This window comes from Triturus cristatus, chromosome 5_1 (genome assembly GCF_964204655.1).
Source record: "Triturus cristatus chromosome 5_1, aTriCri1.1, whole genome shotgun sequence".
Classification (NCBI taxonomy): domain Eukaryota; kingdom Metazoa; phylum Chordata; class Amphibia; order Caudata; family Salamandridae; genus Triturus; species Triturus cristatus.
The window spans coordinates 780,430,767-780,457,570 of NC_140587.1; the positions used below are offsets into that span (position 1 = coordinate 780,430,767).

Consider the following 26,804-nt stretch of genomic DNA (forward strand, 5'->3'; position numbering starts at 1 on the left):
TAAGCCAAAAGGTCCCCAAACTGGGACACTCCCACAGATTGTGCATCAATGTCCCTTTCTGGTTACACCCACGCAGGCAGCTATTATTGAGGAGTCTACCCATTTAATAAAGTCTGGTCCTTGTGTAATATGCCCTAGTAAGCATCTTGAGCTGTATTAAGTGAAAACTGGCTCTGTTTGCCACCTCCCTCAGGTATCTGTATGCTTCCTCCTAGTCCGACTCCTCAATGACACCCAAGGCCTGTTCCCACTTTTCTTTTAACCTGTCCATGGACTTTAAACAGTTCCGGGTCAGTGTTGTGCAAATTTGTGAGATTGCATGTCGGCGTGGTGAGGCCTTTAATAGATTGTCCTTTAATAGATTGTATTTAAGTGGGGTTTCTTCCGCCATGTCTTCCAGTTATGTAGTGCGGCTAGTTAGAGCGTGTCGCACCTGCAAGTATCTAGATCTCTGGAACTTCACTAGCTCATACTGCGCCTGGAGTTCCTCAAAGGACAGCATGCCCTCCTTCCCCCAGAGATCCCCCATCTTGGAGATTCCAATCAGGTCCAACTGCCAGAAGCCATCTAGATTTTTCTGACCGGACAATACGTCCAAGTCCCATTTCTAGGGCAGTTTACGCCTTCCATCCCATTGCCTTCATTACGTCCTACCTTATCTGGATCTCTAGGGCCGTGGGGTTTTGACGGCTATGGGCTTTTTCTCGACTATAAAGTGCCCTCAGGTAAACTTGTTGTGGCAAAACCCGCAGTCCGCCATAAAGACTGGCATCTTGTTGCTCTGCAAAAACCCATTTGTTAATCACCAGCAGTTGTGCCACCCAAAAATATAGTTTGAGATGGGGTAGGGAATTAACTCCCTCGTATGGGCAGCACATCAGAGTGAAAAAAGCAGTCCTGGGGTGCCTCCCGTCCCACAACAGGGTCCTATTAGTCTCCTGCACAACCTGAAAGAAGAGTTCAGGGAATCTATATGTCTATCTGTGTTTTCTTGTTTTGTACAAAATTTCACAGATATGGAAAAGATCAAGATGCAGATATACACATCAAGTTAAATATTTGGCATTGAAGAAAGCACAAGTACGCTAATTTATCTTTTGGGCTAGTTGACTGGTATTATATAGTCGAGAAAGATCTGGCACTTGCAGAGCATTCAAATAGAGCATACATTAGCCCTCTTAGGCAGGATAAGTATTTACATCTCACTGGTGACATGTTCTAGGATAGTTATATTGTAGTGGTAAAGGATTAAATACTATCATCCTTTCATATATAGGTTTATTTTTTTATACGTTTTGTACATTGCCTGTTTGAGGTGACGGCAACATTAAGCATTAGCCCACATGGGCAGGATTTGCATATATATGTCGTACCATCATAGGTTTCAGGATAATTATATTGTAAGTGTGGAAGATAAAACATTATTTTCTGTATATTAGTTATCTACACTGTCTGTTTTGCTTTGATTGTGACATGTATAGTAATTATGTGGCAAATGTGAGAGTCTGTTATCACTTTCTGTTACTTCACTGTTAACAATGCATAACCTGTTTTTGTGGTACTGCCATTAAAATTAATGAAGCACTACTCGTCCCAGAGTGCCATCTCTTCAGTTGTTTCTGTGGATGGTTGATATATATATGGCGGTGGCCACTGAGTAGTTATAGCTAGGACAGCTGTTCCAAAGGATAAGCATTTTTTGTGTAGCTATTAACCTATTAACTTTGGCCAAGGAAAAAAAAGGGTCCCAAAATCCTCATGCATTCTCCACAGACTTCTTCAGAGAGAGCTACAGCAAAATCTGTGGGAAAGGATTACACCAAATTTGGCAGGAAGCTAGTTCTTGGTCCACAAATTGTGCCCTTTGTGAGTTGAGGTAAATTCGGATAGTATTTTTTTTTTTATTAAATTAAGATAAAAAAATAATTGTATATCTGAACGGTAGGGTCCGTGAGAGGCTCAAGAGAGTCTTGCGTGAGCGTCAGTTTAAAATAAAGCGTTCTGATTTGCCCAGACAGCTTTATTTCCTTTGGACCATCTCTTTCCTATAGGAGTCAGACATTTGTGGGAGTGAGCGCTCTAATTGGCTGCCAGCAACATCATCAGAAAAATGCTGCTGGCGGCCACTACAGGACTCAGAGACTTAGCCCCTTATCCTGAAGGGGGAAAAAAAAAGTAATAGAAAAGAAAACAGAATTTATAAAAAGCGACAATCACCCGGGGGTATCTAGGCGCTAAGCAGAACCTGATAGGCTCTGAAGATCCAGAAAATGGCAGAATTATTTGGAAAAAAGACAGGTTTTTAGATTTTCCTGAACTCTAGTAAGTTTGTCTTGACTTTTAGTTCTACCGGAAGTGATTTCCATAATCTCGATGTGCATAAAACGAAGCCTCTTCCACCACAGTTGGCTTTCTTAAATCTGGGGATTACCAGGTTTCCACTTGTGGATGAGAGCAGTGAGCACGCTGGAATATATATTTGAAAACGCTGTATAAAGTAGTCTGGGCCGACAGCATGTTGTGCCCTGAAGGCTTCTGCCCTGAAGGCAATGCAGAGTGCCTTAAACTGTATACATTTATCAATAGGGAGACCGTGTAGTTGAATGAGTGCTTGAGAGACAAATGTATGTTTTGGAATGCCCAGCAATAGCCTATCTGCAGCATTCTGTAGTGTTTGTAACTTATGTAAAAACCGTTTCTGAATGTTGATAAAAAAGTGCATTGCCATAGTCTACTTTGGACGAAATCAGAGTTGTGACTACCCTCTTTTGCAGGCTTGGTGGAATGAAAGGTAATACTTTCCTTAAGGTTTTCAGAATGAGGAAACACGAAGAAGGGATGTGATTTATTTGTCCTTCATAAGATAACTTAAGTATCAATAATAACCCCACGGTTTATTGCTTTTTCCCTGGGGTTAGGCAGACTCCCCAGTTCCTGGGGCCACCATTTGTTTGACCAGAAAGAAGGGTTATCGCCAAACAGCAGGACCTCCATTTTTGAGGAGTTTAATTTCAAGCAATTGCTGCTCATCCGGTTACTGATATATACAGTCGTGGAACTGGGCTGCTGTGGATCCAGGATTATTGGTGACGGAGACACAATCTGCTTGTCATCTGCATATGAAACCAAAGAAAAACCAAATGATTTAATTAAAGCTGCAAGTGGAGTGACATAAAGATTGAACACGCTTGGGGCTCAAGGATGACCCCCCAGGGCCTTCACAGGGTAATGAAAAAGCTGGTGAGGTGAAATCACCTAAGCAGACTGTTTGAATGCGGTCTGTCAAAAAAGAAGTCATGAACTTGAGTGCGTTATCTTTGATTCCAATTGATTCAAGGCAATCAATGAAAAGAACATGGCTGACCGCATCAAATGCGGCAGATAGTTCCAGAAGGATCAGGGACGGATTTCCTCCACTGTCTATCGTTTGCCTAATTTCTTCCGTGGCTGTCCTCAGCGCCAGTTAAGAACTGTGATAACTTCGAAAACTGAACTGTGTAAAATCCAAACTCTTGGATTTTTCTAAAAAGATGCTCAGTTAGTTCCTTATTGACAATTTTCTCAACCAGTTTGGCAGGAAACGGTAATCGAGTTATTGGTCGATAGTTGTTGGGGTCACCAGTGTCTAATTTAGTCTTTTTTAATAATGGCAGAACAGACCCTACCTTCCAATCTTTTGGAAAAAAACCTGCTTCAAAAAGATTGTTAAAAATGGCCATGAGGTGAGTGGCTATCACCTCTGGGGCTAAATGATTTGTTCTGGCCGGGCATGGGTCCTTAGGTGGACCTGATTTGATCTGCATGAGTATTCTTTGCATCTTATCAACAGTCAGAGGTCCAAAATGAGATAAAGAACTGATGTTGTGTGTGCCTTTCGGAGATCTAGAGTCTGAGTCAGCCATTTGGCTCAGGTTAAGAAAGGAATTATAGACAGACTTAACTTTATCCTGAAAATGAAGTGCTAGTTTGTTACAGAATTGTTGATTAATATTTGGGATCTTAGGGTCAGGAAGTTTGGATCATTTTTAGCTGTTGTTTATAGTTCCTTGGAGGAGTTCATTGCTCCTTCTATTTCTAAGCTGTCAGGGTAGAAACGCCCTCCCCCCCTAGGCCCCATGGGGGTGGGGTGGGGGACCCAGAGGAAAATATATCGGCAAAAGTGCTACAATCCTGCAGGACTCCCGCAGGACTGGGAAAAAACAACAACAATAAGGGGAGGTGGCGCGAGGACCCCAGGAAGCCAACCCCACTTCTCGCCCCACCGGGCCAAAATCATAAAAAACAGGGTAGGGTGCCACCCGCCCTCCCAACCCCAGCTATTAAAGGTCCTGAGGAGCCCACCTTGAGCCAAGATCTGCATATATGGGATGCGGGGCCGTGCAGCCTACCTTACTGAGCACCCAAAGGCCCTGGGGAACTCATTCCCTGGGGCCAATATCAATAATGAATGGGAGGGGAGCACACCCCTGGGCCGATATTACTGAAATGGGTAGGGGGGCGCCCGCCCCCCCCCCCCGAGCCATTAAAGGCCCCGGGAGCACGCCCCCAGGGCCGATTACTTTAATTAAGGGAAGAGGGTTACACAGTCCCCTCCCAGACCCATTAATGGGCCCGGGGACCTTATTCCATTGGGGCCGTCTCACTAGCTATGTCGTGGAGAGCCACCCTTCGGGACATAGTGGTTTCCCCGCCTGCACCGGCACGGGTGGGTGAAACCTATGTTTGCTCCCGTATGGCGAGAGCATTTTTTAATCTCTCACCAAGCGGGAGCAAACACTGAGGGGTATATTCACAAGAACTTGTGATAACTACCGCAAGAGTAGCATAACGCAACTTTCAATATCACAGCCCATCGAGGGAAAATAACCCTGGGTCAACATGGAATTCACAACAAGGCGGTACCATGCGATAGTCCGCCGACACCGTGGACAAAGTCTGCGATACAACAACCACGACGGAGATAAAAACACAAACCACAACACTGAAAAACACGCAATGGGCCAAAGCGCGATGAGGAAAACAGCAATAAGCAGCGCCAGGCCTGCAACACACACCGGGCAGGCCGAAAGAATCACCATAAAAGTAGAAAAAACACCCTCACCCAAACTGACCTACACCCAAGCACCATGGAGGCAGCCGGAGCAGGATGACGGAAGCTCCACGCTTCTCATTCATAAAGGGCCCATGAGTTGTTGCGTACAGGGTTGGTGGCATCTGAGGCCTGGTGCACGACACGGGGCTACCGCCACGTGGCGCTGACTGGGCTTGCACAGGGTTAGTGGCACCCGAGGCCTTGTGGCCGGCACGGGCCTGCCACCACGTGGCGCTGACTGGGGTTGCACAGGGTTAGTGGCACTCGGAGCATTGAAACCAGCACAGGCATCCCGCCACGGGACGGTGACTTTGGGTACACTGAGTCAGTGGCACCTTAAGCTGCTGAGCGGGTGTGCAGCCTGCGATGATGCCCCGTCCCGACGATCCGGACAGCTCAGGTTTTGTGTGCCCTGCAGGACCACAGTGTAGGCCAGAGCCAGCGGGCAGCGCGGGCCTACCGCCATGTGGCGTCGCTTCAAACAGATCAAAACATTGCTCCCACCCAGAGGGAGTAGCATTAGTAGCTGCTCACTGCGGGCAGGAGCAATGCCGGCTTCCGCAGCATGCTGGGAGGGGGCGGCGGCCGTGGGGGCCCTGGGGCTCCCCCACAGCCCCGAACAACTGTATGGTGAGTGGCTGGGTGGGCACCCACATTTATTAGAGTGCGCCCCGAGCAATGGGGTCCTCAGGGCCAGAAAAGACTCAGGGAGGCGGGCTCCCCTCTCCTTTAATTTTAGTACTAGCCCTGGAGGATGTGGTTCCCAGGGCATAATATGGCTCATGAAGGAAGACCACAGGGCTCCCACTTTCAGTTAAAAAAAATAGCCCTGGAGGATGGGACTCCAGGGCCTAACAAGACTCTGGGAGGGGGACCACACAACCCATCTCCCCTTTAATTTACCTTTTTTTTTACCTGGGGATGAGGTCACCAGGGCCTAAAAAGGTTCTGGTAGGAGGCGCAATGGCCCCCCTCTCCTCTAATGTTAGTGATGGCCCTAGGAGATGGGGTCCCCAGGGCCTAAAAGGCTCAGAGAGGTGGGCCATGGGCCCCACTCCCCTTTAATACTTTTGTTTTTAGAAAACTGCCCTAGCGGATGGGGTTCCCAGGGCCTAATAAGGCTCAGGAGTGGGCCCAAGCACCACCCCTGCCATTTAATTAAAAAAAAAACAGCCCTGGGGGATGGGGTCCCCAGAAGCCTAATAAGGTTTGGGAAGGAGGGCCACGCAGTCCCCATCACCTTTAATGATAAAAAAAAGCCATCAGATTAAAATAATCACAAATTGGATGAAATTTGAAAAATGATGCCTCAATGAACCTATTAGATATCCTTGCCCATACATAACCATACATATGTGAGGCTGAGATTACATGTAAATGTCATTAGTGAAGGATTCCCCTAAAGGTATATATTCTCTTTCTAGTAATCTCTGCAGAAAAGCAACAGGGTTCATATTAATTGCACATCACATGAATGAGTGTCAATGGACTTTACACCCATTGTGGCTGCTGCAGCAACACATGCATTATCACTAAGCACAAAGTAGCAAGCTATCATTTTTAGTCACACAATTACATAGCACAAGGACAAAAATGTGGGATTTTGCTGGTTATGTGCCAAGATTTAGTTAGACAAGGAGATCCTTTTTAGTTACCTGCATGTCTGCGAGCCCATCGCCACTCTGAAACCGAGAAAGAAGAGCAAACATCAGAATGATTCTGAAGCATACAATTACATAATATAAACTGAGAAGGGACCTGGAGTGGGTGGGCAGGTGGAAGGGGTATCAGTGTGTGTGTCTCTGTGGTCCATTTTCCTGCAGTCACCAGGTCTGTGTTAACTTTTGCACTATAATATCTTAGACAATAGCTAAATAGATCATCAAAATCATGCACAAATATACACAAAGACAACCAGACTTGCTTGATATGTCAAATGCCCTGCCTACTATAACCTAGTAGACCATGCTTAGGGGCACATTTAGAACCTGGTGGACAGTCGACAGGTCTGTCAAAAGGGATACGTCCATGGCTTCTGTCACTCAGGCAGCTGACTGTCTACCCTATTTAGAGACCCCTCCATCTTTGTGGCAGGGATTTATGTGCTATGAGGGCAATTACCATGGCAGCACTCCCTTCAGAGCACTGCTGGATTTTTGAGTAGGCACCATTTTAAATCATACATTCAGGAAACTTCTTTGTATTGTGAAAATGAACTGTCAAAGTGGGGAGTTTTTTTCTCAACACAGATGACCTGACGTGCAGGGAGCGTTCTTCCTGCGTATGATGGCCAATCGGACAATTCCCTGCAGAGCACCGCTGCCCCACATTATACAGTGTTGCAACAAACAAATGATGGACGGAATGCTGACAATGCAAACATTCTCCCCCAGTCAAAAGATCTGGGTTAAATCCATCGTTCTTTTGCCCACTACGCCACCCCAGTTTGGACCCAGCTATATGCAAATTAGTCTTGACCCTGTGCCCCATGGGAACAGTTCAGACCAAACTGCCAGGCTAGGTCCTCCCTGGAGCGGAAACAAGCATCCTGGGACCGGTTTCAGGGTATGTCACCCTTCTTTAGCCAGGCTAGCTTGAATCCAGTGGCACAGTGAGCAAGGTACCCACGATTGGGCATACCCATCCCACTTAGGGTGAAAAGTGTTACAGCAAACAAATGATGGACGGAATGCTGACAATGCAAACATTCTCCCCCAGTCAAAAGAGCTGGGTTACATCCATTGTTCTTTTGCCCACTACACCACCCCAGTTTGGACCCAGCCATATGCAAATCCGTCTTGACCCTGTGCCCCATGGGAACAGTCCAGACCGAACTGCCAGGTCAGGTCCTCCCTGGACCGGAAACAAGCATCCTGGGACCGGTTTCAGGGTATGTCGCCCTTCTTCAGCCAGGCAAGCTTGAATCCAGTGGAACAGTGAGCAAGGGACCCACGTCTGGGCCCATCCCACTTAGGTCGAAAAGTGTTACAGCAAACAAATGATGCTATGGGGCACAGGGTCCAGACTGATTTGCATATGGCTGTGTCCAAACTGGGGTCCCAGGATGCATGTTTCCGGTCCAAGGAGCACCTGGCCTGGCAGTTCGGTCTGGACTGTTCCCATGGGGCACAGGGTCGAGACTGAGACCCCCCAAGTTTCTCTCAGGGCTCTCACAGCAAGTATATTCAACTACAAAGACCAGGACATAAGAGGCAGTCAGCATTCACTACGACAACCATGAGATTGCAATTTATCCTGACTATACCAGGAAGGTCCAAAAGAATAGAAAGATCTTCATATACATGAAACAAAAGTTGTGCAGTCTGAATTTGCCATGCATGCTGTTATACCCAGTTCGCCTCTGAGTTGTGACACAGGATAAGACACACTTCTTTGACCGACTTGAGGATCTCTAGTCATCCCTTGAACTTTGGGAAAATGTGCCGCGTCGGCATGAAGGGAGACTCCTGGCGATGTACAGAGTTAAAAAAATAGGGCATGGGCAGCAAAAGACAACTGGGACTCCTGGACTGACATTCCTGGGGAATCAACAGACACCCAGGGTGTTGTTGAGGGAAGACGGCACCCTGAGGGCTGAGGAGAACAGTACTTCAACATGGGATCCTGCAAGTGGCTCCTCTTCCCGGAGGAAATGGAAGACACGGTGGAGCAACAGAGGGACAATGAAACATAAATACTGATTGTCTGATGGCAGACGGGGAAATGGGGTAGGGGCAACATGCGGAGAGCTAAGGATGTCAAAGGAGATTAGGCTGCATCCTTTTAGACAATCTTCACAGCAAAGCATCCTTTTTTTCCAACATACTTTAATTGGTGTTTCAAAGATATACAACAATAGGGTAGCAACCCATGTCTATACTTAAAATTAGCATTTCAAACGTGAAGCTACTGAAATAATATAATTAGAACGACAGAGTTGCATACATAATTCCAAATATCACCACAGCATGCATTTTAAAACATTTCTAAAATGACATACACTGGACTATAATTGAGCAACTAAAGCCAGGCAAAAACACACAAAGCTCCCTCTTCGAGAAGGAGCACCGCTGGATATATCATCTGGCTACCCACAAGCAGGGAATGAATGATAATATCCCGTGGGGGTCAGTATTAAAAAGATGATTAACTAGCACGTAAGAGTTCGGTCCCTTATAAAAACCCGGAAAGACTGCTATTTATCACTCTCCCACGTGTGCCATCTTTTACAGCCAGGTATTACTGGATTTTTAGGGCTCTTGAAAATCAGACTGTGGCAGAGGAGCTGTGATATCACCATATTTTAGAACCAATAAGCTCTGTTCTCTCCCCTATCTATGGTTTTAACGGGCTTTAGCATCTTGAATTGTCCCCCAGTGGAAACTACACTCATATTCGGGTGACTGTTTTTTATGACATCACCACCCACAGGAGCAATCTCTCCTTTTGTGATTGTTTCATAGTCATAACCTTGTACCTTAATATCCTTAGGGGTCATTACGTTGCCATTCCTTGTCCCCCAGTGGCAACTACGCACATATTTAGCCTGTCTATCTGCCCACTGCAGCCTCTCACGCTGTTAGTTTCCCCCGTAGTAGCGAGGACTTCACACTCACTGACCCTGTACCATAATATCACTAAGGGTCAGGTTTTGAATTCCGTTGCCATACACTGTATTTGGTTTCTACTGTCACTGGCATCCACCATCACGCAATGATTATGATTAGGCTGTTGCCTTTCAGCCCTGAATATTACCCGCTTGCACATATGCACAGGGCTCGATTCACAGAACTAACTTAAGACAAAATCCTAAACTTACTACTTTTGGTATTCACAGAAGTTAGGATTTTGTCTTAAGACAAACTTAAGACAGACTTAAGACAGACTTTAAACAGACTTAAGACAAACTTAAGACAGACTTAAGACAGACTTTAAACAGACTTAAGACAAACTTAAGACAGACTTAAGACCGACTTAAGACAGACATAAGACAGACTTAAGTTAAGATTTTGTCTTAAGTCTGTCTTAAGTTTGTCTTAAGACAAACTTAAGACAAAATCCTAACTTCTGTGAATACCAAAAGTAGTAAGTTTAGGATTTTGTCTTAAGTTAAATCTGTGAATCGGCCCCATCTATTTTATCTTATGACTGAGATTAAGTTCACCCCTCTGTACTCATGCGCATTCCAATCGCCGGAGCGCCAGCATACCTGTCACTAGGTTAGCGGTGCACTCTTCTGACGTGATTGACGCTCGTGCATGCGTGCAGACGTCATTCCGTCGGCTGTGCCCCGCCCTAGAGACAGTGGCGGCTCTTCCGTCTATATCTTCGTGATGGAGAAGCATTTTCAGTCTTCGGGTCCTGTAGATGGGCACGACCTAGGCAACGCGGGCGGCTGACTTTAAAGCAGTAAGTGGCGCAGGATGCACCGGTCAACACGAGTTATTTTTCCCTAGATCGTAATGACCCTCGTTTTTCTGTCTCCCACCCGCCAGCGAGTGACTCGTAGTCACAGCCCCCTGCCACGACCCATGCTGTAATACAACTTCATTTCTAAACGTAAGCCTCCTATCTCCTTAACTTTATTTGCAACTATCTTAACCAGAGATCCATTAATCACACAGGCTTTTTTCACTTTACAAGGTAGTTCCACTTTGTTCGCTTGGGCAACTTTACGAGGCCAACCTGTAACTAACAACTAGTCACGGCGAACACCGGTCATGTGGGTTTCTACCCTGTGACGGTTGAATATCTTTGTGCATAGCACCCGAATAAGGGTATTGGCGCACTCTACAATTTTTTATTTAAATGCCGATAATGCGTAACCGCACCTAGAAACCCGAATAGGAAGCATTACTGGGTTGGATTACTCGCCCACAGGGCCGACCAAAATTTGTGACGGTAACAATCCAGCCAGTCACATTATAAGGGCATTTTGCGGTTGCACAGGATCGCTCGTTTGTTTAAACTATGCACCAGGCGAAATATATGTATTTGTCATGTTTTGTGTATGTGTTTTTCAATGTCCCTTTTGCCTTACAGATCGACTTACGCATTCAGAAATGCTGAAGGCGGGATTTTTCCGAACCATGAATAATCCGGTTCTCTAAGTGGCCATAGGTTAAGGTGCACCTTAGTGAGTGCATACCGCCATGGTCCCTGGTCCTGAGGAAAGCCTTGCAACTGGCACACAGAGGCTGAAACATGTCCACCTAATGTTTTAATTCTGGATGTGGCTGATCAATTTATTCAGTCGCGACGTCCACCACACACTTTTTAATCTAGTCGTACTACCCTACCATTAAAAGGTTTTAAGGAGTAGTAAAGACTATTTTAACATCACTTACTGCACCATCACTTGCACTCAACACACAAAAATCCTGCTCCGCTGTAATTAGGCGTTGAAGCACCAGAGAGGCATTCGGCCTCTCTGGTGGGGATCCAATGATGAAGCATGTCGCCAACGAGGTTGGTGAGTGAGGACCCTTCTTAAAAACATAAGTGATTCCTGTTTCTAGCCCTTGACATTCTGGCTTCACTCTTCTGTTGTTTATTGTAAACTTAACTTTAACCCAGCTAATATATAAAGAAGAAGTTAGAAAATTGGGGCGCGGAATGAAGAGAGGGGGAGGGAAAGTACAATGTTCTGTCATAATGACCATCCCAACAACTCCCAACGAGGGAGCATTGGGGAGTGCAACAAAATAAAAGAAAAAGGCAAGGGTTGTCCAGAGTAGTGCTGGGGCTAAGGAGGCCTTTCATTATCCTCTCTGTAGTGCTTCAAGGCCCAGATTTTCAAAACTAGCATGGAACGCAGCGCAGAAGAAAAAACGTTAAACTGCGTTGCATGACAGTGAGGGAGCAGGAGAGCGCCATATCTACAAAGATGTGGCTCTCTGGTCCCCTCTCCCTATAGCCGGCACTGATTTAAGATGCTGTGTGCCAGGCATACACCTTTGCGCCATAGTGCAAGGGTGTATGCCTGAGTCTACCATAGGTTTTGTACTGGAAGGGTGGCCTTCCAGTACAAGATACTATGCTTAGACACACTTTATAACTTTTCCTACTTTGTATGTGTGCATGCAAAGTCGGAAAAGAAAGAAGAAATAAAAACATTTCTCCTTTTAACGCCTCCTTTGAAATGGCGTTAATGTTTGGCACTAAACCCTGTCTAATATTGTTTATAGACATGGTTTTGTGGTGGTTGTATGGGAACGCCCATGTAATACCCCCTCGGCACTTTGCACTGCTTTGCGTTACTTCCAGGGTACTTTCCAGCACAAAACAAGTATTGCACTGGTAAGTAAATTTGGAAAAAAACATTTTGTGCTGGTTTGCATTACTTTTGTAATGGTAACCCAACGCAAAATGTTTGTAATCTTACCCCCAAGACTAGTATCAGAGCGTCCCAGCTGTGTGCTATATGCTGCTTCCTCAGTCCCTGTCTCCCTTCCCTATGCAGGGTTTTGGTCTCTTACGTTGGGGGATCTGCTAACTTCCAACACATTGTTAGACCACGTTTGACTAGTAGTAGCAGAAGACCCGTGAATCTCATTGAAACTTTGACTTTGGCAGGTCTGGAGTAAGTCCCTAAGTCTCACAAAAACACCTTCGACCCGCCACTACTGCCTATCGTGTACAGGATAGACGCAGCAACTGAACCTTTATCAAAATATATTGATGTGCTCCTAAAATCCTTGGTGAGTCGACTGCCTGCCTACATCAACGATACAGGACACCTCATTTCCAGAGGGGATACCATTCAATGAAAAAAGAGAAATTTTGTTGACAATGGACATAGAGGACCTCTATATGAACATGCCTCAAATAAAGACCTTAGAAGTAATTCAAGATATGTTATCATCAGCCGAACATGGTCACAACAATGAGTTTATTTTGCAATACCAAGAAATAGTCCTCAACGAAAACTTCTTTGAATTTCATGGCATATTATACCAACGAGCTAAACGTATTAGTATGGGAGCAGCTTGTGCTCCCAGTATAGCTAACCTTTATATGGAGGCTTTGAGTCTAAATTTATTTACGAGACTGGCCCATTTTTGGGATGGAGATGAAGAAGACCTTGACCAGTCCTGCCAATAGATCAACTTATGTGATAACAATCTCAAATTTACCCCCAATAAGAGCAGAGAAAAGGTGGAATTCTTGGACGTATGGATAGAACATAGTAATCAACAGCTTGCAGTATCCAGGTTTTCAAAACCTGCCGCCAAGAATACTCTGCTCCACTACAGCAGTTTTCACCTGTGATGTCAGAAACAGGATATCCCCTACAGCCACTTCATTCGGCTCCGTAGGAATTGTACAAGTCTTGAAGACTTTGTGATACATGCAGAAGTACTCAAACAGAAACTACTTATCAGGGGCTACCGGAAAAGGTTGATTCGAGACTTCTTTAAAAGTGTCAAGTATATTAATAGGGAAACCATGTTTCAAACAAGAACAAAACAAACAAACGACAAACTCGTGTGTGTCATACACCATTCTAATTTGAACAAGAAAATCCGACAGGCTGTTAATTCTCAATGGAATCTCTCAAATCTGAAGGAAGATGAAGGCAAACTGCAGAGACCATTGTTTGCATTCAGAAGAAACCGCAATCTGGGGAAACTTCTAGTGAAAGCTAGACCGACTACCTAGGACCAGTTTAGCCAAAATTGATCACATGTGCCAACCCTATCAAACACAATCACAGATGTGGTATTTGTCAAGTGTGCAATAATGCCACTGCTGCAGAACAAGTGAAATTTGGCAATAAGAACATACAACTACAGTATATCACTAACTGTAAGACCTCGAATGTCGTATATCTTATCCTATGTCCTTGTGACTTGGGATATGTCGGAGAAACTGGCAGGCGAATAAGACTGAGAATAGGAGAACATAAGTTGAATATTCTCAACTAGAAGACAGCTGCACCATTGGTTCAACACTGGCTCAATCAGGGACACACAGAAAAAGACCTGAGATGGACCATCGTTAAAAAATTGTACCTCAGAGAGGCCAAGACGATATTAAACACTGCAAAAAAAGACAGTTATTCTTAATTTTCCTACTAGATACACACAAAACGGAGACTTAATGAAGTCATACCGTGAAAGAATGCTTTGTAATCACGTTAAGTGACATCTGGACAAGTATCTTGGCTCCAAGCGCTATCTTTTAGACCTTTACTGGAGTGCGTTCGACGATGGGCATATGAGTTAGCCCGTTTATCTATAATGTCTCGTGAAATAGACCCTTAGTTCCCCAAAGCACCAATATGCTGATGTATGGGCTCCCAGTAGTGCATTACTCTAGTTTCCGGAGATTTCTTCCTGTTCTATCTCCAGCCATACTAGTGGACGGGCCTCTAGTGCTTTTATGCATCTGTTGCTTCACCATTAGCAGCTATTTAATTTCTTTTTGTCTTTAAAAAATCTTTTGGGGAGTAGCCTGTTTTAATCGGATATTAGCCAGCTGCTGTATTATTTGACTTTTTCAGCAACTATGTATTATTGAGTGACTGGTCCCCCTTTCAAATTTGGCGGAGACAATATAGCAGTTGTCGGCATTACGTATCTTGCTAGACGTCCACGCCCATCCCACCTTCCCTGTGTTCTCCTATACGGTCTCTAAGTAATTTGTTGCACTCGGAGTTACACCATTAGTGTTTTCTAAATTTCTATTTTCCTTGTATATATTTTTGGGAGTAGTAGGTTTTTAACACATACAAGCAAGCAGCATTATTTAATTTTTTAACAACCATGGATGGTTGAGGGCCTGGTCTTCCTCTCCAACATGGCGGAGACCATAGGACTGCTGGTCGCATTACGTATCACGCTAGACTGCTATGCCTATTCGCCCGGCCTGCGTTCAAAATACAATGCAGACACTGGAGCTGTGGAGGCTCTCTCTTTTTGTATGGGATCCTGGACTTTATGTCAGCCGACCTTGAAACAATGTACCAGTAAGCAGAAACTAGATAGTATTATTATATTTTTTTTTTTTGCAGCTGCATGATATGGAGGCGAAGCTATACATACTTCAGAATCGGAGATAATTATTGAGAACTAGGTTGGGTTCCCTCGTAAGAAGGAGAGATGAATATAGTGCTTTTCTATCTGCATGTTACTATGAATTCTGAAAAATGGGCAATGAAGAATATGCTGCCTCTTGTTAGTTGGCCAACTGACGTCTTCATAGTATATATGCAAAGGTGTCGTTTTTTAAAGTATTTATATGGCACTAGTTTCAAGGCATACAAGGGCTTCCCTTGCTTTTGCGTGGAGATCACTCTAGAATTGTGTCACTCCTATTTCGTTATAGATATATGCTTGAGCCTATTCTCCATGACCTTTTACACTTACTCTGGACTCTCCCTTCGAATGTGACAGATCTGTAGTATCTTCCTTTTGCTGGAGAACGTTCATCCATCCATCAAGGAACAGAGGATTCTGTCCTGAGATATGAATGGCTTGTTGACCACAGAGATAGATTTGGGAAGTCAGATTGGCATAAGTAAGCTTTTTATATGGCGCCTTACTCTCTTTTAGGTGTTGGGTAACTGTATTCATTTGGGCCCATGTTTCTAATCGTACAGAGCGAAACACCAGTTTAAAATTACTATGGGGCCTATTAGGATGGCGGGCGGACTGCACCCTAGTGGTGCTGGGACCGGCCGCCAGTGGTGCAGCGGTCCCGTACTGGCAATTAGGATGCCACCGCCACTGTGGCGGTGGCATCCTCTATTCCCAGCATTGTGGCGGGCGGTGCTCACAGCACCACCCGCCACAATGCTGGGAATGCATGTCATGCATTGGCATGCACAAGGTGACAGGCACCGCGCCGTGCCTGCCACTTTGACCGTGCCAATGCAGGAGGGTACTATAGGTACCCCCCATGTTCCCCCCCACACCCTCTACATCCTGGGGGACCGCAACGGGCCCCCAACTGCGAAATCCGCATGCCTTTCCGTGGCGGAAAGGCTGCTTCCCGCTCCCATCGTAATATGGATGGCAGTGTCTAGCAGACACCGCCACCATATTCAACCCTTTTCTGCCCGGTCGACTCGTCGACCGGGCGGAAAAGCGGCAGACGGTCTTCCCGTCCGCCGCGGTACCCCCCCCGCCATCATAATATGGCGGGGGGGAATGGGAGGCGGGCGGGGGATGATGTCGGGCGGATTGAAGATTTCAATTGTTTGCTACATGTTAGGTTTTTTACTTTGTGTTTCTTTGTATTTATTGAATTTGTTTATAGATGATATAAGATTGTATGAACTATTTTGTATTAAATACCTACATATAGAGGCGAGAGTACTTTGAAAGATTTCGATACAAGTGGCTTGGTCATATTGGGGATTTACACTGCCTAAAATGGTGAGATAATCCATATTCATCTGGATGTGGCAGGGTTATGTTTTTTTGATGTTCTTGCTTAAGGTCTGGAGTAAGTGCTTAGTAGGCAGTCCTCCATGATAGTCAACGGCAGCCTGTCTGTCACCGCTGCTATCAGTCTGTTCAGTGTTCCAGTATGTTCAAATGGCCAGGCACCTCCACATAATGTGGCAAAAATCTGCAGGGGTAATATGCCTCTGGAATCAAGCTATCCTGGCTGAAGAGGGGTGAAACCCCGAAACCGGTCCTAGGATGCTTGTTTCCAGTCCAGGGAGGACCTGGCTTGGCAGTTCGGGCTGGACTGTTCCCATGAGGCACAGGGTCAAGATTGATTTGCATATGGCTGGGTTCAAACTGGAAAGGCATGGTGAGCAAAAAAACGATGGATTTAGGCCCAGATCTCTGTACTGGGGTGAATGTATGACATTGTTCTGCATTCTGTCCATCAATTGTTGTTTTTGCATTTGTCACCCTGAGTGGGACGGGTATGCTCAGACGTGAGTCCCGTGGTCTCCATGCCTCTGGAATCAAGCGATCCTGGCTGAAGAGGGGTGAAACCCCGAAACCGGTCCTAGGATGCTTGTTTCCAGTCCAGGGAGGACCTGGCTTGGCAGTTCGGGCTGAACTGTTCCCATGAGGCACAGGGTCAAGACTGATTTGCATATGGCTGGGTTCAAACTGGAATGGCATGGTGAGCAAAAAAAAGATGGATTTAGGCCCAGATCTCTGTACTGGGGTGAATGTATGACATTGTTCTGCATTCTGTCCATCAAGTGTTGTTTTTGCATTTGTCACCCCGAGTGGGACGGGTATGCTCAGACGTGAGTCCCGTGCTCTCCATGCCTCTGGAATCAAGCTATCCTGGCTGAAGAGAGGTGAAACTCCGAAACCGGTCCTAGGATGCTTGTTTCCAGTCCAGGGAGGACCTGGCTTGGCAGTTCGGGCTGGACTGTTCCCATGAGGCACAGGGTCAAGACTGATTTGCATATGGCTGGGTTCAAACTGGAATGGCATGGTGAGCAAAAAAATGATGGATTTAGGCCCAGATCTCTGTACTGGGGTGAATGTATGACATTGTTCTGCATTCTGTCCATCAATTGTTGTTTTTGCATTTGTCACCCCGAGTGGGACGGGTATGCTCAGACGTGAGTCCCGTGCTCTCCATGCCTCTGGAATCAAGCTATCCTGGCTGAAGAGAGGTGAAACTCCGAAACCGGTCCTAGGATGCTTGTTTCCAGTCCAGGGAGGACCTGGCTTGGCAGTTCGGGCTGGACTGTTCCCATTAGGCACAGGGTCAAGACTGATTTGCATATGGCTGGGTTCAAACTGGAATGGCATGGTGAGCAAAAAAAGGATGGATTTAGGCCCAGATCTCTGTACTGGGGTGAATGTATGACATTGTTCTGCATTCTGTCCATCAATTGTTGTTTTTGCATTTGTCACCCTGAGTGGGACGGGTATGCTCAGACGTGATTCCCGTGCTCTCCATGCCTCTGGAATCAAGCTATCCTGGCTGAAGAGGGGTGAAACCCCGAAACCGGTCCTAGGATGCTTGTTTCCAGTCCAGGGAGGACCTGGCTTGGCAGTTCGGGCTGGACTGTTCCCATGAGGCACAGGGTCAAGACTGATTTGCATATGGCTGGGTTCAAACTGGAATGGCATGGTGAGCAAAAAAACGATGGATTTAGGCCCAGATCCCTGTACTGGGGTGAATGTATGACATTGTTCTGCATTCTGTCCATCAATTGTTGTTTTTGCATTTGTCACCCAGCACAGTCTGAGCAAGTCCTCTGGTATCGTTGTCCTATTTTTAGGTCGAGGACTACCGGTCTGCCGAAGGCAGAACCGGAAGTCGGAGATTTAATGTTTTCTAGAGTGGCTATTTAGCCCGCCTCTCTTTTAGCTTCTCCTCCATTGGCTGGCTTCCTAAACGGAGGCCAGCCATTGGAGGAGAGAGCCGTCCCTCCAAATAGGCTCCGTCTTTTTCAGATTCGCGGGCGTGTTTTTTGGTGTTCTTTCCACTTTTTAGCAACGCCCTTTTTTAGGCGTGTTTTTCTCTCCTCCTGCCAATGGCAAGAGGAGAGAAAAAGAAACACGCCCCCGAATCTGAAAACGCCACTGCGTTTCTCCGAGGCATTTCTGCTTTGCCTCGGAGAAAGGCAGTGGTGTGCTTGCCTTTTGCTCTGCCTTGTTGTTTTTCCCGCTCGCTCTAATGATTAAACGTCGACAGTGCGGGACAAGAGATACTGACTGTATTCGGTGGCGCGCGTGTGATGACCTTAAGTATAGCATCCGGCTAATCTCCGCCATCTTGTGTGTGGCGGATTGAAGCAAACTAATGGGTTAAAAACTAAGAAGAGTACAGCTTGTATTACGTGGTTCACTATGTGACGTTTTGAACTTTAACACCACATCGTACAATGCATTGCTGGCCCCACTTTCTAACTGGCAACATGTATTACTGAAGGAGTTTAATTCCACGGTGTTCTCTCTCCTCAGAGGCGATGGCCACGCCCCTAGAGCGTGCGCACGTTCCATAGAACCGCTGTAACCCACCACGTCTGCCCTGCTGCCAGATCCCAGCGTGGCGCGTTGGCTGTCCTGAAGGCGAAGAGTTTGCGTTTCTGAGCCCCCTGCACCTTGCCCCCACCATGGCGGTCACCCGGCTTCCCCGGCGAATGTTTTTAGTCGCACTTGCCGGCATCTACCTGTGTGCTTTCGGGTCGCTCTATGTGCAGGCCCCTGGTGAGTAGCACACGTACGACAATGGCTAAGTACGAGATCACTAGTCGTAAGGGCAGAGTGTGTAGACAGTTGTAAGGAGAGGAAAGGGAGGCTAAGAGGGCAAAGTATTCCGTTTGCCAATTGGTGAAATTCACGCTTTATGTAGCAAATCTGTACATAGTCACATCAAGAAATGCTTGTTTTGGGACAGTTAGTGTCACACCCATTCGTGGAATTAAGTAGAGGGAGCAGATGGGCATTGTTCGAAAAGGGTAACGTGTGGGTGCGAATGAAGGGGCGGAACCCTGGAATGAAGGGGATAGACCCCGGGAGTAAAAGGCAAGAGAAAGGCCAACTAGATGAGGATGAACGACAAGTATAAACTAATGGTGTGCAAAGTGTATTTTGCAGCCTTTGTAAACATCTTTAGTACGTTTTGCTTAGTGTGTGGTTTTTTTTTTGGGGGGGGGGGGCGATACCACATTCAATTGAAATACTTACTTTTCCCATCAGTTTAAGTTATGTTTTCGTGTGTGTCACTATATTACAACACACTCTCTCATAAACTTCACTACATCACTCAATGCATTGCTGGCCCCACGTTCTAACTGGCAACATGTATTACTGAAGGAGTTTAATTCCACGGTGTTTTAGCTTGAGTCCTCCTTCTCTCTCCTCAGAGGCGATGGCCACGCCCCTAGAGCGTGCGCGCGTTCCATAGAACCGCTGTAACCCACCACGTCTGCCCTGCTGCCAGATCCCAGCGTGGCGCGTTGGCTGTCCTGAAGGCGAAGAGTTTGCGTTTCTGAGCCCCCTGCACATTGCCCCCACCATGGCGGACACCCGGCTTCCCCGGCGAATGTTTTAAGTCGCACTTGCCGGCATCTACCTGTGTGCTTTCGGGTCGCTCTATGTGCAGGCCCCTGGTGAGTAGCACACGTACGACAATGGCTAAGTACGAGATCACTAGTCGTAAGGGCAGAGTGTGTAGACAGTTGTAAGGAGAGGAAAGGGAGGCTAAGAGGGCAAAGTATTCCGTTTGCCAATTGGTGAAATTCACGCTTTATGTAGCAAATCTGTACATAGTCACATCAAGAAATGCTTGTTTTGGGACAGTTAGTGTCACACCCATTCGTGGAATTAAGTAGAGGGAGCAGATGGGCATTTTTCGAAAAGGGTAACGTGTGGGTGCGAATGAAGGGGCGGAACCCTGGAATGAAGGGGATAGAACCCGGGAGTAAAAGGCAAGAGAAAGGCCAACTAGATGAGGATGAACGACAAGTATAAACTAATGGTGTGCAAAGTGTATTTTGCAGCCTTTGTAAACATCTATAGTACGTTTTGCTTAGTGTGTGGTTTTTTTTTGGGGGGGGGCGATACCGCATTCAATTGAAATACTTACTTTTTCCATCAGTTTAAGTTATGTTTTCGTGTGTGTCACTATATCACAACACACTCTCTCAAAACTTCACTACATCACTCTCTCACTACCTCGCAAATTCACTCTCTCTTTCTAACTCACTAATTCACTCTATCTCACTACCTCACTCTCTCTCTCTCAAATACACTAAGTCACTTACACTCACTCTTTCACTACATCACTCTATCTCACTACTTCACTACATCACTCTCTGTTTCTATCTTAATACCTCACAACATCCCTCACTACCTCACTCTCTCTTTCACTACCTCAATCTTTCGCTATCTCACAACATCACTCACTGTTTCTATCTCACTACGTCAGAAAATACCTCTCACTAACTCACTCTTTCACTACCTCACTCTCTATCTACCTCACTCTCTCTTTCAATACCTCACTCTCTCTCTATCTCACTACCTCACTCTCTCTCTGCTAATGCAATAGGTATCGCATATGCAAAAAAAAAACTAATGCCAATATAAATGACAATGCCATTTATTTAGGGATACAAAAATGATAAAAAAAATGATGAGCAATACCAATAGCTCTACCTATAATATTGCCGAGACCATTGCATTGTAAATGCTTGTTTTAGGTGTGAGATATGCTTTATGGAGAATGTTTAGTTGGATAAATCTGAATCCTTTGTTTCTGGAGATCTTTGGAAGGTACTCCAGCACTCTATGTTATTCCTTACCGTTTAACGCATGCCCCAAAGCATCTTTCCAGAATTGTTTGAGGCTCTACAAAGTTACATTGATGTATTCCCCAATGGCCCAATAGATCCAAGTGATTTGTTATCGGCCCTTCGCTGGAGTGTGAAAAGTTTGCAACAATGCATTAGTAGGGGGAGCACTTGGGTTTCTCTCCACAGCTGCTGGAGAATCCCTTGAATTCTACCATCTAGAAGGGATTGGCCTTCTGGCAAACTATGTGTTTCAATTAGAGAGGGCAGGTCGAATAGAGATCCCTCCGCTTATAAATCCCCCAACGTGTTGAGGCCGCTTTCTTTCATTGTATCAGATCTTGGGCTGTCAGGTATCTAGAATTGGTTGGATGCCACGTTAGGGATATAGCTGGAGCATAAGGTTGGGTCGTGTCAATTTACAAGGAGCCTCTCCTCAAAAGTTCAAGAGCCTGGTGTAGCAATAATGGAGCATCCCCTCACAGTCTTGAACCTATAATTAAAAGATAACCCAGTGCACCATCTCACACCTTAAGGGCCGTGAGTCCCTTTTCTTGCATATCAGAGCCCGCTAGCCAAAGGGCGAGCCACTGGAGTTGGGCAACTAAATAATAAGCATAGAAATCAGAGGCCCTTCATCCTCCTCTGTTGAGGCAATAGTCTTAGTTTCGACAGACTGAGCCTTCGCCTACCCGAGCCCCATATTAGAGTTATTAATAACGTATCTAACTTCCTGAAATTGCTCTTGGGCAATAGCAAGGGCATATTTGAAAAATATTAAAGTAGGCAGGTTAACACTACCATCTTAGCAATGGCTTTAAAGTTCGGGACCAACAGGGACAAAGAGGTCCAAAAAGCCACCTGGGTGTGCATGCCCTCTCCAGGTTGCCCTCCCAACAAATCTGCGGATGTGTGGTATACATTAATTCCCACATAACGAAAAGTGGCCTGGCCCATGGTCTAGGTAGTGTTCCTAGGAGGACTGACCTTTGAGGGTTACTGCATATCAAGGGGAATACATGGAACTTATTATGATTGCCCATTAGGCCTGAGAGGGCACCAAAAGCATGTAGGATCAGAGTATAATCTGCTGTGACATCACACACATAGGTCAACATGTCGTTAGCATAGAGGGATCCTGGTTGCATAATTTCGGCCTTTGGTATGCCTCACAACGGGCCACTCAGCTGAAACTTCATTGCTAAGGGTTCAATAGAAATGGCGAAAAGCAAAGGGAAAAGAGGGCACCCCTGCTGCGTGCCTCACCACATCCAGTAGGAGGTCGAGATATGTTTCCTAATCAGTGTCCTTGGGGTACCGTAGAGGTGCTTAATCCAACCAACTAGTGGTGTGGCAGACAGAATATATTCAATGCTTTAAAGAGATAGGGCCTGCTCTAGATCTAAGGAGAAGCAAGCTGAGTGGGGCCATTCCATTGGGGCATGTTCAAAGATCTGGTAAAGCCTTCTGAGGTTCAGAGAGGTATTTCTACCTAGAATGAAGTCATTCTGGTCTCTATATACCAGCACGGGCAATATTGGAAGTCCGTTGGCCAGGACTTTCCTGAGGATCTTATAATCGGTATTAAGAATAGAGATGGGACGTTAGGAAGAGAGATCTTTAGGGGGGTGTCCTTGTTTTAAAATAGAAGTCACTGTAGCTTCATTAGTCATGCTTGGGAGGCCTCCAATCAGTCATGCTTGGGAGGCCTCCAAGCTCTTTAGCCGCTTTGTACAAGTGCTGCAATTTTGTAACCAACTCTGCTTTAAAGGGCGAGTAAAACTTGACAGGCAAACTGTCCGATCCGGGGGTCTTGCCTCTTGGGAAGTGACGCATTACCTTCTGGAGCTCCTGGTCTGTAAGGGGGGCTTGTAGGCTCTCAGCAAGCTCCCCAGCATTCGTAACTTGTAGTGTTTATGTACACCTCTGCCCTTTATCAGTTGGGGTGGGTGTAAGGGGTGGTGCATACCACTTTCATTGATATGCTAACCTTCAGTGCATGAGTGCAGATCGGCTCCCAGTCATGCAGGTAAGATATTCATTATTCATATATCACTAAGCTGTATCTGGTTTCCACTTTTCAGGCCTTGTCATATCTACTTCCTCTTCCTCCCCTGACATAGTTTCAAAAGGATGTAATCATTCATCCCATAGGTCTTCTATTGGATGTTTTCGCGATCCTCGGATTTCCTTCCCTCATAATACCACACTTTTCAGACCTGGGCCACTTCTCAACCACACTTGTTCACCTGGTGTAGAAAGAGCCCTGACCAGCCTTCCATGTCACTGCTGTTTTACCTACTTTTTTAGGCTCCAAGCACAGAGAGAGTCTCAGGCCTCAAATTTACAAAACTCCTTCCATGCAAATATTTAGTACACTTAGTTGTCAGAAAGGCATAATGCATGAAAGGTTTTTGTGTGTATGAATGTCAGATAGCATACTAATAAGGCTAGGTAAATAAATCATTATTTGTGAAAGGAACCATACAAACTATTACGAACAATACTCATATCTGAAAATGCTACTGGCATATAAAAGCACTCTTTGATAAAACCCACTTATTTCAATGCTTTCATCCTGATATACTATATTGAGGACAAATAGGATGAGATTGAATAAACAATAGAGTCATGTGTATTTGTTTTACATACTCCTTGTGTTGTATGGCAATCAGAGAAGCCAAGAAATCGACAAAGGGGAATAATTCACCATGAACGTTGCCTTACATAGATTTACCGAAAAATAAGACATGTTCATCATTCTCCATTGCTGGACAAACCACGGGACATGTGTTGGATATAATTTCTTTTTTGGCCCAAAAACAAGTAAAGCAAGAAGCTAAGGGCAGGATCCCCAATCTGAATTTTATGTTAAGTGCTTGTGCAAAAGGGTTAGTTGTAACATTCATAAATTACTCAAATTCAGGTACAGATTTAAGCATCATATAGGAATTTACCAGGCTGCCCGAATTTACAGTGGATGACATTTCCTAACACAAAATTCCAGTAACTCATGTTCACCTTCTCTTGGGCATCACAAGTCAATGCAGTGGGAGGTGACCAATAATTATTCAAACCCAGCTTCATAAGACACGTTTTTGTGTAGTAGCTAAGGGATGTTACTTGCTGCTTGGCCATCAAGTAATACCCTGATACAATCTCTATATGGACACAGCTCCTGCTTTGTCCACAGCCTGAATCATTATAACTTTGGTCTCAGGGCAGTGATATCGAAGATAGAACGAAGATTCAGATCAAATCTTATTGGGAGCATAGAGGCACCAGTGGGAAGTCTCAATAGAGACTTCACAAAAACATTTTCAAGAGAAACAAGATTACAGTGGCCCTACAAATCGGCCCCATACTGGGCTGCTCCACAGGCTTGACACCTGTAGATCTCGATAGGAGGTGAAACAGCAAAAGTGGACACCCTATTAGCAAACGTAATGATGGACTCTGCCCTTTGCTTTAAGGACAGTATACTTTCCTCAATCTGGGGCTGGCATCTATGAGAATCACTTATTCTGACACCCAATGTCTCACCCTCAAGCACTACCTTGCCCTTGGTTTTTCTGTGGGCACTAAACACCATATAATTGGTTTTATTACTATTAATCTCTAGACCCTGTTCCTTACATAAAAAAGGTTACATTTTCCCAGGAGAATAGATAGTCCCTTCGCAATTTTGTAAAGAAACAAGGTCCAGTATTTTGTGTCCCCCCATTTTGGACACATCATTTTTGCTGTCAAAAAGCTAAGGCTACATCCGGTTAAATATAAAAGAAAGAGGATAGGGGTCAAAATGCACCCTTGTCTAACACTTCTTTGAATGGAAATATCCTCTGTAAATTCTCCTGCTGGTCCCCACCTAACCCTTGCAAAGTTCTCTGTGTACAAGGTTTGTATAAGAGACAATAGACCCAGGGGAACCCCTGCCCTTTGCAAGACCTCCAAAAGCTTTGCCCTCAGGACAAGGTCAAATGCAGCACGGAGGTCCACAAAGGCAACAAATGCTGCCCCCCCCCCCATCAGCGTCGACGTTCTTTCATTTAATCGGGGGAAAAAATGCATTATCTGGTCGATTGTACTAATATTTTGTCAAAATCCTACCTGAAGGTGGGACAACACTTTCCTTGAGGAAATCTGCCTACTATAGACTTTTTGTATATTATCAATTAGGCTTATAGGCATTTTATGTACTGAGACAAGCTTATCTCCCTTTTAAAATATGGGAATTATTACAGCTCCTTTCCAAGAGTTCGGGACAGGGCCCCTGCCAATAGAGCATTCGAATGGGAGTTCAAACATGGTCCCCAAATCTAGGGCTCAGAGCAAAATAAATCAGCAGGAACTCTGTCCAGGCCAGGCACCTTCCCTGGTGTCTGTGCCTGTACAGCAGCATCAGTTTCCTCTATTTCCTTTATTGTGTAAGGCCTTTTCTCGTCATGTCATCAATTTAGTCATTAGGACCAACACATGGAATGTCTGTTATATCTTCATCTATATTTATGTCTGCATAAAGGGCTGTAAAGTGTTTAACCCGCTCCTCTGGAACTATATGATAGTCGGGGCAAGTGAACTCTCTGCAACCATTATGTGCAACCAGGTGTCAAAAGTGCTTGTTATCCCTTTTTAGGTCTCGCCTGGCGTAGACTGCGCAGACATGCTCAGTCTCGCTGGCGAGATTTAATGAGTTAGGGTAGATTTCACTAGCGGAGTTTAAGCCCCGCCCCTCTTTTCCATTGGCTGGCCTCACCGTTTATGCTAAACGGTGGCCAGCCATTGGAAAATAGCGTCTAGTAACGTACAGTTTTCTCTTTTAGAGCCGTCCCAGTTGGACTGGCTCAGTTGCTTTACGTTTGTGGTAAAAGCTTTTCTTATCTTTATGGGGCCATGTGTTTCAAACATATGGCCCCATAAAGACAAGAAAGCTTTCGTGAAGGACGAAAGTGAAAGCGGACCGTGCCTTAGCAGCTCAGCCAGGCGTGGCGAGACTCCACCCCCTCTGCCAACACCATTCTCGCACACGCGGAACAATAGAGGCGCATCCAGGGAGCGCGCGCCGCATGCAGGACAGGATGCGACATCCCTCACTAACATGACCAGGTACAGTGATGGCTTGTTCTCCACGTGCTTCTATGGAGCGTACAGAGCTATAACGTGGGAAAATGTTCCCCGTATCCTTAGATAAAACCCGTTTGTCGTGCTTGATTGGTAATGGAGAGAGCTGCGGAATCTCACTTTGAATTACCACTGTCCCATGCTTCCGCGATAAAAAGAGAGGAAAGACTACGAGGTCTGGAGTGGAGTACCATGATGCTGTTAATGGATGACGGGTCATGCATGTCAGAACAGGGGAGCTCGTGGGCCGCCACTGCCCTCATGTGGCCTCTTAGTAAAAATAATAATAATAATGATAAAACCCGAAGAAGATGATATCTGGCACAAGTACTATTGTGGAGCTAGATTCTTTCTGGTCAGCGC

At 45.6% G+C, this 26,804-nt stretch overlaps 1 protein-coding gene across 2 annotated transcripts in view; it reads right to left on the reverse strand.

Annotated features, from left to right (window-relative positions):
• LOC146831468 (E3 ubiquitin-protein ligase TRIM39-like) overlaps positions 1-26,804 on the reverse strand; it is a 121,820-nt gene that overhangs the window by 26,725 nt on the left and 68,291 nt on the right. The window contains exon 6 of one of the 2 annotated variants that reach the window (XM_085605787.1): positions 6,748-6,774. The exons of the other annotated variant lie outside the window; for it this stretch is intronic. Within the exon in view, the coding sequence (XP_085461913.1) occupies positions 6,748-6,774 (27 nt within the window). The remainder of the gene's footprint in view (positions 1-6,747; positions 6,775-26,804) is intronic. 2 annotated transcript variants of the gene reach the window in all.